General features: G+C 42.7%; 1 protein-coding gene across 10 annotated transcripts in view; it reads right to left on the minus strand.

The window, feature by feature from the left end:
- FYB2 (FYN binding protein 2) overlaps window positions 1-17,235 on the minus strand; it is a 106,626-nt gene extending 89,391 nt beyond the window's left edge. For all 10 annotated transcript variants that reach the window (XR_010341190.1, XR_010341191.1, XM_012442796.2 and 7 more), the window contains exon 1: window positions 16,833-17,235. Coding sequence is in view for 7 of the 10 variants with exons in the window: in XM_012442794.2 (XP_012298217.2) it covers window positions 16,833-16,841 (9 nt within the window). In the remaining 3 variants the exon portion in view is untranslated. The remainder of the gene's footprint in view (window positions 1-16,832) is intronic.
- Between the last annotated feature and the right edge of the window lie 282 nt (window positions 17,236-17,517).

Raw genomic sequence — 17,517 nt, forward strand, 5'->3', positions numbered from 1 at the left:
CTAGAAACACGGCTGAACCCGGGACGGTTCAGCTCTGTGGGGGAGGGGCGTCCTCCAACGGGAAACACCCTGCAGTTCCCGGGGCAATTTTCCGTAACCAAGACAACCCGCCACTACAGAGACTCCGTCACTACAGGGGCGGGCCAGCATAGCGGAAGCAGTTCTAACTACACCCACAGGACTGCTGGGAAGCTCACACGGAAGCTGGGCGGAGCCCACAGCAGCTCAGCGAAGCCTCTGCAGGCTGAGTGTGACTAGACTGCCACCTTGTGGGCAGGGAAAACGGTAGCAACACAGCTGAAAAGCATAAAGTGCTAAACCCCTGGGCCAGAACACCTGGGGAGAAGAAAAGGGGGTTTATGAGTTCAGCTGCTGCAGACTTAAAATTACCAAAATCAGAAAGACAGCAACTACAAAGTCAATAGGCGGATAAATCCACAAAGATGGGAAGAAACCAGCGCAAAAAGGATGAAAACACCCAAAACCAGAACACCTCTCCCCCTACAAGGCAGCATAACTCCTCACCAGCACGGGAACAAGACTGGATGGAGAATGAGAATGATGAAATGACAGAATCAGCTTTCAGAAAATGGATAATAAGAAACTTCTGTGAGCTAAAAGAACATGTTCTAACCCAATGCAAAGAAACTAAGAACCTTGAAAAAAGACTTGACGAAATGCTAACGAGAATGGACAACTTAGAGAGGAATATGAATGAATTGATGGAGCTGAAAAACACAACACGAGAACTTCGCGAAGCATGTACAAGTTTCAACAGCAGAATTGACCAAGCAGAAGAAAGGATATCAGAAGTTGAAGATCAACTCAATGAAATAAAACGAGAAGGGAAGATTAGAGAAAACAAGGTAAAAAGGAATGAACAGAGTCAACAAGAAATATGGGACTACGTGAAAAGACCTAATCTACGTTTGATAGGTGTACCTGAATGTGACGAAGAGAATGCATTCAAGCTGGAAAATACTCTTCAGGATATTATCCAGGAAAACTTCCCCAACCTAGCAAGGCAGGCCAAGATTCAAGTCCAAGAAATACAGAGAACACCACAAAGATATTCCTCTAGAAGAGCAACCCCAAGGCACATAATCATCAGATTCACCAGGGTTGAAATGAAGGAGAAAATACTAAGGGCAGCCAGAGAGAAAGGTCGGGTTACCCACAAAGGGAAACCCATCAGACTCACAGCAGATCTCTCAGCAGAAACCCTACAGGCCAGAAGAGAGTGGGGACCGATATTCAACATCCTTAAAGAAAAGAACTTTCAACCCAGAATTTCATATCCAGCCAAACTAAGCTTCATAAGTGAAGGAAAAATAAAATCCTTTGTGAACAAGCAAGTACTCACAGATTTCATCACCACCAGACCAGCTTTACAAGAGCTCCTGAAGGAGACACTACACATAGAAAAAAACAACCAGCACCAGCCACTCCAAAAACGCACGAAATGGTAAAGAGCAGCAACACAATGAAGAATCTCCATCAACCAATGGGCAAAACAGCCAGCTAGCATCAAAATGACAGGACCAAACTCACACATAACAATATTAACCCTAAATGTAAATGGACTAAATGCCCCAATCAAAAGACACAGACTGGCAAATTGGATAAAAAGCCAAAACCCATCAGTGTGCTGTATCCAGGAAACCCACCATACATGCAAGGATACACAAAGGCTCAAAATAAAGGGATGGAGGAAGATTTACCAAGCAAATGGAGAGCAAAAAAAAGCAGGAGTTGCAATTCTCATCTCTGATAAAATAGACTTTAAAGCAACAAAGATCAAAAGAGACAAAGAAGGACATTACATAATGGTAAAAGGATCAATACAACAAGAAGAGCTAACGATCCTAAATATATATGCACCTAATACAGGAGCACCCAGATACATAAGGCAAGTTCTTAAAGACTTACAAAGAGACATAGACTCCCACACATTAATACTGGGAGACTTCAACACACCGTTGTCAATATTAGACAGATCAACGAGACAGAAAATTAATAAGGATATCCAGGACTTGAACTCAGACCTGGAACAAGCAAACCTAATAGATATTTACAGAACTCTCCAGCCCAAATCCAGAGAATATACATTCTTCTCAGCACCACATCACACCTACTCTAAAATTGACCACATAATTGGAAGTAAATCACTCCTCAGCAAATGCAAAAGAACAGAAACCATAACAAACAGTCTCTCAGACCACAGTGCAATCAAGTTAGAACTCAGAATTCAGAAGCCCACCCAGAACCGCACATCCTCATGGAAATTGAACAACTTTCTCCTGAATGTTGACTGGATAAACACTGAAATGAAGGCAGAAATAAAGATGTTCTTCGAAACCAACGAGAATGAAGACACCACATACCAGAATCTCTGGGACACATTTAAAGCAGTCTCTAGAGGAAAATATATAGCAATAAGTGCCCACATGAGAAGAAAGGAGAGAACTAAAATTGACACCCTATCATCAAAATTGAAAGAGCTAGAGGAGCAAGATCAAAAAAACTCAAAACCTAGCAGAAGACGAGAAATAACTAAGATCAAAGCAGAAATGAAGGAGATAGAGACACGAAAAACCCTACAAAAAATCAATAAATCCAGGAGCTGGTTTTTTGAAAAGATCAACAAAATAGACAGACCACTAGCCAAACTAATAAAAAAGAAAAGAGAGAATAACCAAATAGATGCAATAAAAAATGATAAAGGGGATATCACCACAGATGCCACAGAAATTCAAACCATCATCAGAGATTATTACAAACAACTCTATGCACATAAATTAGAAAACCTGGAAGAAATGGATAAATTCCTGGACAGTAGTCTCCTCCCATGCCTAAACCAGGAAGAAGTCGAAACCCTGAATAGACCAATAACAAGGTCTGAAGTCGAGGCAGCAATTAAGAGCCTACCACCCAAAAAAAGCCCAGGCCCAGATGGTCTCACAGCCGAATTCTACCAAACATACAAAGAGGAACTGGTACCATTCCTACTGAAACTATTCCAAATAATCCAAAAAGAGGGAATCCTTCCCAAATCATTTTATGAGACCAACATCATCCTAATACCAAAACCCGGCAGAGACTCAACAAGAAAAGAAAACTACAGGCCAATATCCATGATGAACATAGATGCAAAAATCTTCAATAAAATACTGGCAAGCCGATTACAACAGCACATCAAAAAGCTTATCCACCATGATCAAGTAGGATTCATCCCGGGGATGCAAGGCTGGTTCAATATACGCAAGTCTATAAATGTAATTCACCACATAAACAGAACCAAAGACAAAAACCACATGATTATCTCAATTGATGCAGAGAAGGCCTTCGACAAAATTCAACAGCCCTTTATGCTAAAAACCCTCAATAAACTAGGTATCGATGGAACGTATCTCAAAATAATAAAAGCTATTTATGACAAACCGACAGCCAATATCATACTGAATGGGCAAAAACTGGAAGCATTCCCTTTGAAATCCGGCACTAGACAAGGATGCCCTCTCTCACCACTCCTATTCAATATAGTACTGGAAGTTCTAGCCAGAGCAATCAGGCAAGAAAAAGAAATAAAGGGTATTCAATTAGGAAAGGAGGAAGTCAAATTGTCTCTATTTGCAGACGACATGATTGTATATCTAGAAGACCCTATCACCTCAGCCCAAAATCTCCTGAAACTGATAAGCAACTTCAGCAAAGTCTCAGGATACAAAATCAATGTGCAAAAATCACAAGCATTCCTATACACCAATAACAGACTTAAAGAGAGCCAAATCAGGAACGAACTGCCATTCACAATTGCTACAAAGAGAATAAAATACCTAGGAATACAACTAACAAGGAACGTAAAGGACCTCTTCAAGGAGAACTACAAATCACTGCTCAACGAAATAAGAGAGGACACAAACAGATGGAGAAACATTCCATGTTCATGGTTAGGAAGAATTAATATCGTGAAAATGGCCATACTGCCCAAAGTAATTTACAGATTCAACGCTATCCCCATCAAGCTACCAATGACCTTCCTCACAGAACTGGAAAAAATCACCTTAAACTTCATATGGAACCAAAAGAGAGCCCGCATAGCCAAGTCAATTCTAAGCAAAAAGAACAAAGCAGGAGGCATCACACTACCGGACTTCAAACTCTACTACAAGGCTACAGTAATCAAAACAGCATGGTACTGGTACCAAAACAGAGATATAGACCAATGGAACAGAACAGAGACGTCGGAGGCGACACAACATATCTACAACCACCTGATCTTTGACAAACCTGAAAAAAACAATCAATGGGGAAAGGATTCCATGTTCAATAAGTGGTGTTGGGAAAACTGGCTAGCCATATGCAGAAAGCAGAAACTCGACCCCTTCCTGACACCTTACACTAAAATTGACTCCAGATGGATTAAAGACTTAAACATAAGACGTAACACCATAAAAACACTAGAAGGAAACCTAGGCAAAACCATTCAGGACATAGGCGTAGGCAAGGACTTTATGACCAAAACACCAAAAGCATTGGCAACAAAAGCCAAAATAGACAAATGGGACCTAATCAAACTCCACAGCTTTTGCACGGCAAAAGAAACAGTCAATAGAGTGAATCGGCAACCAACAGAATGGGAAAAAATTTTTGCAGCCTACCCGTCTGACAAAGGGCTGATATCCAGAATTTACAATGAACTAAAAAAGATTTACAAGAAAAAAACAAACAAGCCCATTCAAAAATGGGCGAAGGATATGAACAGATACTTTACAAAAGAAGACATACATGAGGCCAACAAACATATGAAAAAATGCTCATCATCACTGGTCATTAGAGAAATGCAAATCAAAACTACATTGAGATACCATCTCACGCCAGTTAGAATGGCGATGATTAAAAAATCTGGAGAAAACAGATGCTGGAGAGGATGTGGAGAAATAGGAACACTTTTACACTGTTGGTGGGAGTGTAAATTAGTTCAACCACTGTGGAAAACAGTGTGGCGATTCCTCAAGGACCTAGAAATAGAAATTCCATTTGACCCAGCAATCCCATTACTGGGCATATATCCAAAGGATTATAAATCGTTCTACTATAAGGACACATGCACACGAATGTTCATTGCAGCACAGTTTACAATAGCAAAGACCTGGAACCAGCCCAAATGCCCATCGATGATAGACTGGACAGGAAAAATGTGGCACATATACACCATGGAATATTATGCAGCCATTAAAAAGGAGGAGTTCACATCCTTCGTAGGGACATGGATGAACCTGGAAAACATCATTCTCAGCAAACTGACACAAGAACACAAAATCAAACACCACATGTTCTCACTCATAGGCGGGTGTTGAACAAGGAGAACACATGGACACAGGGAGGGGAGCACTATACACGGGGGTCTGTTGGGGGGAGGGGGGATAGTGGGGGGGGTGGGGAGTTGGGGAGGGATAGCATGGGGAGAAATGCCAGATATAGGTGAAGGGGAGGGAGGCAGCAAATCATACTGCCAGGTGTGCACCTGTGCAACAACCTTGCATGTTCTTCACATGTACCCCAAAACCTAAAATGCAATAAAAAAAAAAAAAAAAAAAAAAAAAGATTGTTTTCCTGTACCACACTGAGTTAGGCCCTTTTTATACATTATTTTGTTTACTCTGCCACTATACAGCATTAGAGAAATAATGAACTGCATTTTACAGATGAAGAAATTAAAGCTGGAGGGGTCAAGTCAAGTTACTTGCCTAAGACTGAAGAGCTAGTAAATAGCAGAACTAGACCTTCTGACCTCGGTCCCCTAGCTCTTTCTAGCATACTATCACAACCTCAATTCTTGGCTGCAAGCAGTCAAGAAATGCAACCGAAGGGTGTTTGAAAGACCCTTTATTTGGGACAAAATTTTTTCAGCCAAAATTGATGCCTAACAGTCTTTCTGCTTTCTAACTATGTATTCTGCTAATCCACTCAGTAAACCTCAGGATCTTCTTTACTCCAAGAACTTGCAAAGCCAGACCTTCTTATGAGAGAGGTTTACAGCAGCAATTAGTTACACAGCAATACCTGACAAAGACTCCTGGCACCAGCTCCCAATTTCCCTCACCTTGGGAGGTTGCCAGCTCTGAGGGGCCCGCAACACATTCTGCAGCCCAGCTGGTTTCTTAGGAAAGAAGCATCCTTGGCCCTTTGGAGGAAACCATGCACTGATGGCTTTAAAGAGAAACTGTGTGCTGTAATAGAAAAGCATTAACTAGGAGAGCCCTGAGTAGATCTGTATTCTAAGGCAGTCACGTTATATTTCATCTCCATCTGTGAAATGGATATGACGGTTTACAGCAGAGATTTCACTAATGATCCCTGCGTGGAGAAGAAGCTGAATGATGGTAATCTCTGTCTAGATTTCCTGCCTGCCTTCTTCATCATTAGCTTATTTAATCAATAACTGTTCATCCTCTATGTTAGATGTGAACCCAAGCTACCAAGTTGTACATCTATTATGTTGTTACACACACACACACACACACACACGTATATATAGTTCTAGCATGTAATAGTTCTACTTCGCCATTCACACTGGCTACCATATGAACAGCACCTACAGGAGTTGTGCAACTCAGTGGCCGCACTGCAGACTGCACACTTCAGTGGTGATAGTGATGAAAAAATGTTCTCTGCTCTCACAGAACTTCTAGGCAAATGGGTAGCTTTAAAGATCTACAGAGATCATTCATTCAATTACTAGTTCAGTGCCGACTATGTCCAAGGTAGTGTTCTAGACATGTGAAAATGCACTGTAAATTGTAAAACATAATACAAGTATATTATTAACAGCTATTTTCCTCTTATCTCTCCCTCTGAATCCTTTTTTCCTCTACCTCCAGTCTTACCTCTTCTAGTTAATCCACTTCACTAGATTCACTCTTTTTTCTTTTACTCCCCCTTGGGTTTCCTAACATAGTGACCAGAGCAGAGAAGACACTGTGAATATTTGCTGAAGGAACAAATGCCTGCATGCTTTTGCACACATTTCCCTCTCTTCCCAGGATGCTCTTACCCATGTTTATTGTCCAAAAAATATTTGTTTTACGTGACTCACCTCGGCTGCAAGTCCCCGAGGAAACCTTCCATCAGGGTACAGTGAGAAGTGGCCACTCTCCTGTGCTCCTCGAGCTCCCGTCCCTCCTCTACTGCCGTGTTTATTACACTCTCATTGTTTTTTACATTTTTACCCCTTCCTCCCTAGACTAGGAGCAACTTCAAGTGCAGCAACAGGGTTAAGAACACAGGCTTTGGATTTTAAGTTGAAATCCTTGAATCCTCTACGACTTCTGGCTCTGTCACCTTTACAAAGCGATTTCAGTCTGTTTTCCTACTTCCTGGTGAGTGAAATGGGGATACAGCTTTTCACATCCCAGGACTGCCATAGACATTAACCTTTGCCTGTTGCCTAACACAAAGCAAACCCACAATAATGATATTTTCATGAAGATAGTTGTGATGTGGATAAAGAGAGAGGAGAGAAAGGAGGAGGGGGAAAGGGAGAAGGAAGAGAAAGGGGAGGGGGAAGAAGGAGAAAGAGGAAGACAATGATAATCTTGATGATCATGGTGATTTTTAGTGATGAAATGACTGTGGCAAAGTATATATGTTCAGTAAATATGTTCAGAATTAATTGACCTGATGGTCTCAGATGGAAAAGTAGTATCAGTTCTGTTAGGTGGCATTTTAGTTTCCAGTAATAGAAATGCTCCAATTTTGCCTCCTTCTTCTGCACTCATGGACATAAACTCACTCCATGAAATTTTCTTGGAGTTTTCCCTCCAATCTGAACCCTTTGGCTCTAGTCATTCTGCGAAATTACCCAATGAAGTTACCCTCTCCCCCACTCCCCTCTGTTTTCCACCCAGGCTAGCTAACAGTGCTAGTTCAGAACAAGGGGCATGGGACCTGCTCTACAAACATTTAGTTCTGCTCTGTTTAGACTTAGACTCAATTCACACACCCATTTTCCACTCCCTCCCAGAGGCTACCTTTTTCTCTCAGCAAATCTGAAAAATATCAAAGAGGACTTTAGCAAGACTCTTTTTAAAAAAAGGCCCGAGGAAACTAAATGGAGATGGACTCGAGTTGGTAGTATGAACACTGGGTCAGACTGTGTTACTTAGCTGAGAGATGCCAGTTTGATGTAAACAGACAGAATAATTAAAGGGCAGAAATGTATCAGGCACTGCTGCCTGGAACGCACAGCTTAATGGAACATTAATAGAGATTTTTCTTTGGATTGATTAACAAGAGGAAATAATAAGACTTTAATGTCAGGTGACGCTGTATTTTTCCCATTTTTTGGAAGGGAGTCCTATTTGGATGTTTCCACGATCCTTAATATTCTATGTGTTTCTCTATCACTGTATTTACCATGTTTTATTATAAGTATCTATTTACTTTTCTGTTTCTCAGTAGATGGTGAACTCCTTCGGTGGATATCATCATCAGCAACAGCAGCAACAGCTAACACTCACCGCGCACATGTGTGCACCGGGCATGATTCTAAGTGTTCTCTATGTATTGACTCATAGCAGCTCTAGGGGAGGAACCGTGTCATCAGGCAGGTAGCCACTCCCAGGGAGAATCAGAGACATCAAATGACTTGCCAAAATTCACACAGCCAAAAAGTGGTAGCTCTGGGATTCAAACCCGGAAGCTGAAGGTTTAAAGCACACATTCTATAAGAGTTCCTCTCTTTCAGAAACTCTAGAATCAAGATATTGTAATCAAGTAGTTTGGCCTCAAAATACATTTTAAAACTTTTTTTTCCCCTTTCTTTAAAACTTTTTTTTCCCCTTTCTTTAAAACTTCCTTTCCCTCCCTTCCCACCTGACACTCCCTTGCACTGGCTGCCAGCTTATCTAATTATGTGCTTACTTAGAAATTCCAGGGGCTAATCTTGAAACAAACCAGCCATGGCGACCCAGCTGTGAAATTCCAGAGATTACCACCAGGCTGTTCGTCACAACCCAGCCTTTGTTGAGATGATGCCAGCCCTCCCTCCAGGTGGACCCTGGCTCAGGACAGCCACCAGAACAAGACAGAAGAACCTTGCACCAGCACCACGCTCTCACACCTCCCATTCCAAGTTCCTTTTTTTAAACTTCTTTCCTACCCTAAACTTTCCAATAGTCTTTTTGTTTGTTTGTTTTTTAGATGGAAACTGAGAGTCATCAAGGCAAAATAATTTGCCTAAGGGCACACAGGCATGCGTGGCAAAGACCAAAGTCACACAGAGGTCTTGAGACTCCTCATCCAGTGCTCTTTTGTGCATACCACAACTTGGAGAAAAGGTTCTTGTAATGGACCAGAAAAAAAGCGCTGTTGTTAAAACAAACAAATAAACAAACAACAACAAAAAAAAAAACCCAGCAGCAACATACACTTCTGGATGATTTTTTTAAAGGGTGTGGAAGGTGGCTCTTCCCTGTTGATCTTTTAAAAATTTAAGTGATAATGCTGCTTTGTTTCTCTGTATTGACTTTTCAGTTGTTAAAAACCTTTCCTAACCATTTTTTTTTCTTTTTCTCTTTCTTGACTAAGATCACACTCTTGTCTTTGAGGTAAGCCATTGGCTAGCTCATCAAAAGTGGAGGACAGAGGGCTCAGAAAGTGGTTTGTATTCAAATGTCAGCTCTGCTACAAATTTTCAATTGGAGAACTTTGATTATATCAACAACTATGAATATTGGTCTAGGATTTTATTCTTTTCATCGTACTTTCAAATACGTTATTCTATATATATTTTTATAAACAAAATTATCAAATAGTTATTATTAGACACACTTAGAGATAGGACATCTGAAACTCAGAAGATAAGTGATTTGCTCAAGGTCACATTCCAAGTAGACTCAAATTCAGGTTTCTGGTTTAAAGATTTTTTAAAAAAACTTCTGTCCTATATGCCGTTCGCTGTCAGCATGGTAAAAAAGAACGAAACTGGTGGTTAGGAATGGGGACTCTGGAGGTACGCACATTTGAATTTGAATACTGATTCTACTCTCTGTAAAATGGGGAAGATGATTAACAGTAAAAATACTCTTCATAGTGAAGGGTAATAAGTAAAACCTCCACTTTTTTCCAGTATTATGATACAAAATTACTTATTATTTCCGAAGCACATTATTTGTAACTTCTCTGTATTTAATATGTCCTAACAAAATGTTTCATTATTTTGATTAATCTTTAAAACTCTCCTCGGGTTTTAGAGATGTGAAAAAGCTAAAACCCAGAAGTCAGTGATCAGGGAAAAATACTGGCCATGGTTACAGGATCATTTCTGTCCATTTTCCATGCCGAGAGGTAATAAATACTTCTCAGATTTCTTCTCTGAAGAGCTAAGCACAGCTGTCGTTTTGGGAAAGGTCAAAATAGCAACATGATATAAAACACCTCCCAGGCTAATGGGGGAAGAGTAGTGCACACAGTTATTTACATAAATTCTCTTACTTTATTTGCTGATATGGTTCATGTATTAGTTGCTAGGGTTGTCACGGTAAGTCCCACAGACTATGTGGCTTAAACAAGAGAAATGTATTGCCTTACACTTCTCGAGGCAAAAGTCCAAGATCAAGATGCTAGCAGTGTCGGTTCTTTCCTGAGGGTTGTGGGGGAAGGATCTGAACCAGACCTCTGTCCTCGGCTTGTAGATGGCTGTGTTCATGTTCACATGGTGTCTTGCCTGTATTTTCACATTGTCTCACCCCTGTGCATCTCTCCACCTTCAAATTCCCCCATTTTATAAGGACACCAGTCATACTGGATTAGAGCCTACTCATGACCTCACTATAACTTGATGTATTAGTCTGTTCTTACACTGCTAATAAAGACATACCTGAGACTGGGTAATTTATAAAGAAAAAGAGGTTTAATGGACTCCCAGTTCCACATGGCTGGGCAGGCCTCACAATCATGGTAGAAGGCAAAGGAGGAGGAGCAAAGGCATGTCTTACATGGCAGCAGGCAAGAGAGTGTGTTCAGGGAAACTGCCTTTTATAAAACCATCAGATCTCATGAGACCTATTCACCATCATGAGAACAGCACCAGGAAAAACCCACCCCCATGATTCAATTACCTCCTGTCGGGTCCCTCCCAGGACACATGGGGATTATGGGAACTACAATTCAAGATGATATTTGGGTGGGGACCCAGCCAAAACATATCACTTGATCACCTCTATAAAGACTCTGTCTTCAAATAAGGTCACATTCTGAGGTGCTGAGGGTTAGGACTTCAACATGAGTTTGGGAGGGGTGGGGTACACAATTTGACCCCAGCAGTCCTCCTGTTATTACTGTAAGTTTTGTTTATAGAATTAACTGCCTTTGAGTTCACTGAGCTGTTCTAAGCTCTTTAAATGAATTAATTTATTCAAACCTTGGTTGAATGTAAAGATGTAGGTATCATTTTTCCTTTATAAATGAGATAATTGGGACACAGAGAAATTAAGTTACTTGCTCAACACTGAACAGCTAGTAAATAGTAGAGTCAGATATTTAAACCAGTCACACTGGCTCAGAGTCTGTGCTTTTAAGCACCAGGCTTTGCTGCCTCTGTTAGCAAGACAAAATCTTTGCTCCCTGGGATCTCATAGTCTAGACCTGTCTGATCAAAGGGCCTGGGGTCTTGCAAGACCAGGAAAGACCAACTGTGGCCAGAGGGTAGGGGAGGCTTCTCACAAAGGTGATGTCAGAGCTGACTCATAAATGAAGTGATGTCCAGCGTTCTGGAGAGGAGAATGAGCATGTAGATGCAGCAGGCTATGAAACTGGAGCACGAGGGATGTGGTGTGGGTGAGGAGGCTAGAGCTGGAGGACACAGGGCAGGCACAGAGCTTGGATTCTACTCCATGGACAGTGGGGAACAACTGGAGGGAATTTGGCAGCAGACTGACATGATCAGATTTTCCTTTTAGGACCATTTCTACCCAGGGGAAATGTGGGTGTGCAGTTTAGAGAAGGGAAGATTTGACTCAATGGGAAAGTAATGACAGGCTAAATGCTGAGGTCAGCACTGCTGCATAAGACTGGTTGGCAAGGATATCAACCCTCCAGTAGTACAGATCACTTAACGTGTCACTGTCAAGGACTAAACACCACAATTCAAGAGGGCTCTGCAGTGCTGCGTCTCAGGAAAGATGGACAGGATACACCTAGTCTTTTGGACTTGTGACTAATTGTGTGATTTTCCTTTTTCCCCTTCTCAGAAATTCTCCCAGAACTCATCAAAATCCTCACCTTAAATGATCTGAGCTTAACCCAGACCCAGTCTACTCTCCCAAGAACAAGCCTGTTAACAACAGACCATTCTTATGGTACAGATACTCTCAGCAGGTCCTCTTGGGTAGATGTTACCCTATCTTGTGATTTATTCCTCAAAAATGGAATTGTTTATAAATAACCCTCTAAAATTGCTCTTGAAGCCTAAGTGGTGTTTCACAGACATTAAGACCTGCATTCCGTCAAATATAAGCCATGCATGACCTTGGGAACATACTGCCATCCCAGAATGTCAGAACATGACAAGACCTCAGTGCTACTTAGTTGGACCTCCCATTTTAGAGGTGAAGCCCCTCGGTGGCTCTTTTGGCTTACAGGATAAAGTATATATGGCTTTGAAGGCTGTTCCATATCCAGCTCCTATTTACTTATTGGGATTCCACTCTGGATACTCTGTTTTTAAACTTTCTGCTCTAGTAGCACCTTGCTGCTGAGTATCCCCAGCTATCACCCTGCCATATTACCCAGCTCTGCTGCTCCACCTCTGCTGCCCCCTCTGCCTTCTCCCCTTCCTTCCCTCGAGTGTTCCCTGATGAAAGGCCACTTCCTCTTCCTCTGACATTTAGCTAAGACACCAGATTCTCTAAGGAGCCCAGGATGAACCCCACCCCTGGTCAAGCATCCATTCCCAGTGCTTCCATCAAAGCTTGTGCCTTTCTCCATCAATATACTTTTCATGAAACATGAAAATTGTCTGTTTTCTTGATACTCTTACCTGCAAAGTTGAACAACTAGATGGAATCTAAGATAGGGCCCTTCTCAGAAATTCTAAGATAGGCCTGAGAGTAGAGTCTACTGAGGAGATCTGACTTAGAGTTTACCCTGAAATTGAAGAAGAACATTCATGGAGCAGCCACTATAAATGAGGCTCACTGGATAAGTCGTTATGAAGCGTGTTGGCACTTTCTGCCTCTGGGACTCAACTTTCCCTGTAAAATGGGAGTTTGTAGTCTGGTTGGCATTTGAGAACTTTCTCACCTCCTATATTTTATAATTCCATGACTTGTGCGAATCACTTATAAGAGGCAAAAGTAAACTTAAGTACACTTCAACTATAACTCCAACGCTCATTCATCCAAAATTCAAGCACCATTTTGTAGGCTCCCTGACTGGCCAGCTCTTCTAGCTCAAAAATGCTACAATTCTCTCTTGCAAGGACTGTGTAACTAAGTGAAAATCTACTTGGCTGAGGGCATGCACTAGACTATACCTCTATCTTAGAAAAAGAAAAACTCATCAACCTGTTTGGGTGTCTAAAGTATAGAACACAAGAAAATTCTGAAGGGTTCATTTGAGCCTTATGTCTATGAGGAGAGAAAGACTTTTGAAGTAACTACACAGAATGAAGGATATATCTAATAGTCCTGGTATCTGTTAATGAAAACAAACCACCCCAAAACTGAGTGGCCTAAAACAAAAAATAATTTTATGGGATAGGAATTTGGACAAGGCTCAGCTGAGTTCTTCCTCTGTTCCACAGGGCATTGATAAGAGTCATATGGCTGCATCTCACCAGTGGCTGGTCTGGTCTGGAAGGTACTGATTTTAGTCTTGCAGGAATGGCTAGAAGGCTAGGCTTAGCTGGAACTGTCAACCAGAGCATCTGCATAACGTGTCGCAGCAAGAAAGTATTGGGGTATAGACTACTCTCATGGGGGCTCAGTGCTGCAAGAGTAAGTGTTCCCATAAATGAGGTAGACGGAGCATGATCTTTTATGACACAGTCTCTGAAAGCAAAGTGTCACATGTGTCACACTGTATTGGTCAAAGTAGTAATGATTTTGACCAAGGGATGGGAACATGGGCACCACCTCTTTATGGGAAGATGTCAGAGAATGTGAGGCCAAGTTGTAAAATCCCCCATGTAACATACACTAAACCTCCACTACACACCCAATGCTATTCTAAATAAATAGATATATTATCAAGATGATATTTCCTGCCTGGGCCACTTCCTTGAACTCTAAACCTGCCTACACAGCCCCCTAAACATATTGCATCTAAAACCAGCTCCTAATCTCCTTTCAAACCTGCTCTGTGTTAAGTCGTCTCAGTAAACCTTGATTCCACTCCTCCAGATGTTCCAAGTTTACAATTTGGAGTCATCAACAATTTTCATTCTGTTTTTTGTCGAATCCATCAGTAAATCCTGCTGACCCTACCTTTAATCTATTTCCAGAGTCTGACCATTTCTAGCCACTTCATTGCTGAGACTGTTCTGAGCCACCAACCTCTCTTGCTTGAATTACTACAATAGTGTCCTACCTGGTCAGCAAGCTTCTGCTCTTTCTGTCCCTAGTATCTATTTTCAAAACAATAGTTAGAGGATCCTTTCAAAAGGTAAGTTGGATTGAGTCACTGCCCTGTCCACGATGCCCAGGTGGCTCTCCATCTTGCTCAGAGGAAATGCTCAAGTTTCAGTAATGGCCTCCAGAGCCCTGTATCACCTGACCCCACTCTCTCCTTCACCTCCTCCAGCTCCAGTCGTTCCTTGAACACACCAGTGAGCTTCTGCCTCAGGGCCTTTACATCTGCTATTACTTCTCTGCAGAATGTTCTTCTCTAAGATACCCTCACAGCCCACTAATTCCCATACCTTTTTCAAGCTTCTGCTCAAACGCTGCCTTCCATTGACATCTTTCTTGAAACGATCTCATTGAAAGTAGCAGCCCCTCTTCCTACCTGGCCATCCTTCTACCCTTCCCTGCTTTGTGTATGTACCTTGCACTTCTTGCCATTTGACCCATATGTTTATTTGTTTGTCTTCTCTCACTAGAATATGAGTCTTAGGAAGCCAGGTATTTTCAACTGGTTCACTGCTGCATCTGCAGCACCTGACGCAGGACCTGACCACACAAATGTGTGCTTAATAAATATATATTGAATAAGTGATTATTTTGTTAACTAAAAATAAAACAAAACAAAATCCTTCTTTCAAGATGAGAAACCACTCATTTGTCTTTTGATTTTTTTCTCTCTGAGCAGTGAACGTTATATAGTCGTATTAGCTTATCCCGTAAAAAATGTGATTAGCTAACAAACAGTCTGCTTTGTACATTTTTATCTAATTTGCTAACATTCTTCCTGCTGGCCTATTGTAATCCTTGCTAGCGATGCCTGGCTTATACTTGGCACTCAGCAGTTGTTACCGACACACGTAAGCTCATGTGCCAGCTCTGCTGCCAGCTGCGTGATGCTGAGCAAGTGATAACATTGTCGGTTACCTCACCTATAATAAAAATGGGGCAGTGGCACAGACCTCACTGTCTTGTCATCAGATAAACTGAAATAATGGATGCCAGTGTGGATCCTGGCCCATCAGAAATGGCAAAAATGTTAGTCAGTTTCCTTTTTTACAAGCACGCTAGATCTACTCAGCCTGCACTTTCCCATCAAGGAGTTTCTCAAAAGTTGCTAAGTAGAGGCGGCGGTGGTGGGGAGAACTCAGAGGAGGGAGATGAAGTCGTATCAACATGCCCCTGCTTACCCCTTTCCAAAACTCAGCTATTTGGACTGATCTGCCACAGAGAGAAAGATGCCCTGTGCCCTGAGACAAAGGAGAGCTTTTCCTGACCAGCAAAAGCTGAAATAGATCCTCTGTCCTGATTTAAAATCAAACGTGGGTGAGAAGCCACATGATTCATGGGAGAAAATGACTTGACTCCACATGGATAATATGGAAGTATAGAAGCAACACACACATATACACACACACACCACACACACACACACATATCAAAAGAAACTGACTTACTGAAGACGAGAATAGAGGACAGTGGAGAACTGGACAAGGAAAAAGGAAGATGTGATCAGTCAGGCGCGACGTCTCCAACTATGCCAACAGCACTCTGCCATCCGAGGGGCTGGGAATGCTGGCATGGGGCAGAGGATTTCCCCATAGGTCATCTCTATTTATACAAGCACCTCTGATAGTCTCACAAACTAATTATTGCACTAGTAATTCTCTTTCATGAGTCAGGGACCGGGGGCTCAGGATAACCAACACACTTGCCCCAGACTACACAGTTAATAAGGAGCAGAGTCCAGTCTAGAGCCACAAGCCACAAAAAGGCACTGCACAGCCAGCTTCCCAGCACCAAGCATTGCTCTCTGACCAGAAGGCTCTCTAATCACTGGAGAGGCCAGATACAGTCCACAAGGGCAAGTAAACAGAGAGAAGCCAGCGAGCGCTTCCACGGTGGATCTGGGAATAGGTCAGGAGTCCCGCTGGCCGGGTAGAGCTAGGCCACATGCTGTCATTCCTCAGTACCTCCTGTCTCCTCACACTCCAGGTGGCACAGGACATGGCACACCCCTCTTCCCTCCCACCAGCCCTGAGCAAAGCCAGTGTGAGCAGAACTGCACTGACTGACACCCGACATGTTTATTCCTGCCCAGGAGGCAGGACGCACAGGCAGTTTTTCCCCAGGGCTCTCAAACGCGAGAAACTTGACCTGCAAGAAAAGACACATAGAAAGCCAGCAACAAAACCGAGACAGCCTTACCTCTTCCATTGCTTTCCTCCAAGGCAGAGTTGGGGAGACGAGCCCAGCCTCCCAGAGCGGGTCCCCAGGACAACAGTGTGCTTTCCTCTGCCTCTGCCAGTCAAGTAGCAATCACTTCCTACATGACACACCTGAGCCCAGGCTCCCCACCTGCACCACCTGGGCAGAGGCTCCTCCTTTGCCTGGGGCTGGGCCAGGGCCGGCCTCCATCCTCCCAGCTTGTCTTAGGCCAGCCTGCAGGGGCTGGGGAGAGTCCGCTGTCTGCAGTCCTGCCAAGCCCACCTGTTCTCAGCAAGCAGCTTTTCCCATTGCTCCCCTCAGGCTGATCTGACAGTCACTCACTCTTCAGGGCTTTTCCCTTAGTGCCCGGGAGGAGGGAGCTGCAGGAATGAGGATGGCAGGCTTCTGTTAGTACAGACTGAGTGGACTGGACAGTGTAATCTCTGTTAGTAACAGCCTCCGCCAGCTCCGCCCCTGCAGACGGCTACTTAATTTCACAAACACTTTCTCATGGTCAGGGAAACCAAAGCCCAATGGGAACGCGTGCCTAAGCCCACAGGGGCATTTAGTGGAGGCCAGAAAGGGAGCTAATATAAAGGAGCACCTGTTTTTGCCTGATATTTATAAAATGGATTCCTATTTTAAAAGGTGAAGAATGGCTGGGTGTGGTGGCTTACACCTGTAA

Source organism: Aotus nancymaae, unplaced genomic scaffold, assembly GCF_030222135.1.
Source record: "Aotus nancymaae isolate 86718 unplaced genomic scaffold, 86718_ANA_hifiasm-v0.15.2.pri h1tg000007l, whole genome shotgun sequence".
In the NCBI taxonomy this organism is placed as follows: Eukaryota; Metazoa; Chordata; class Mammalia; order Primates; family Aotidae; genus Aotus; species Aotus nancymaae.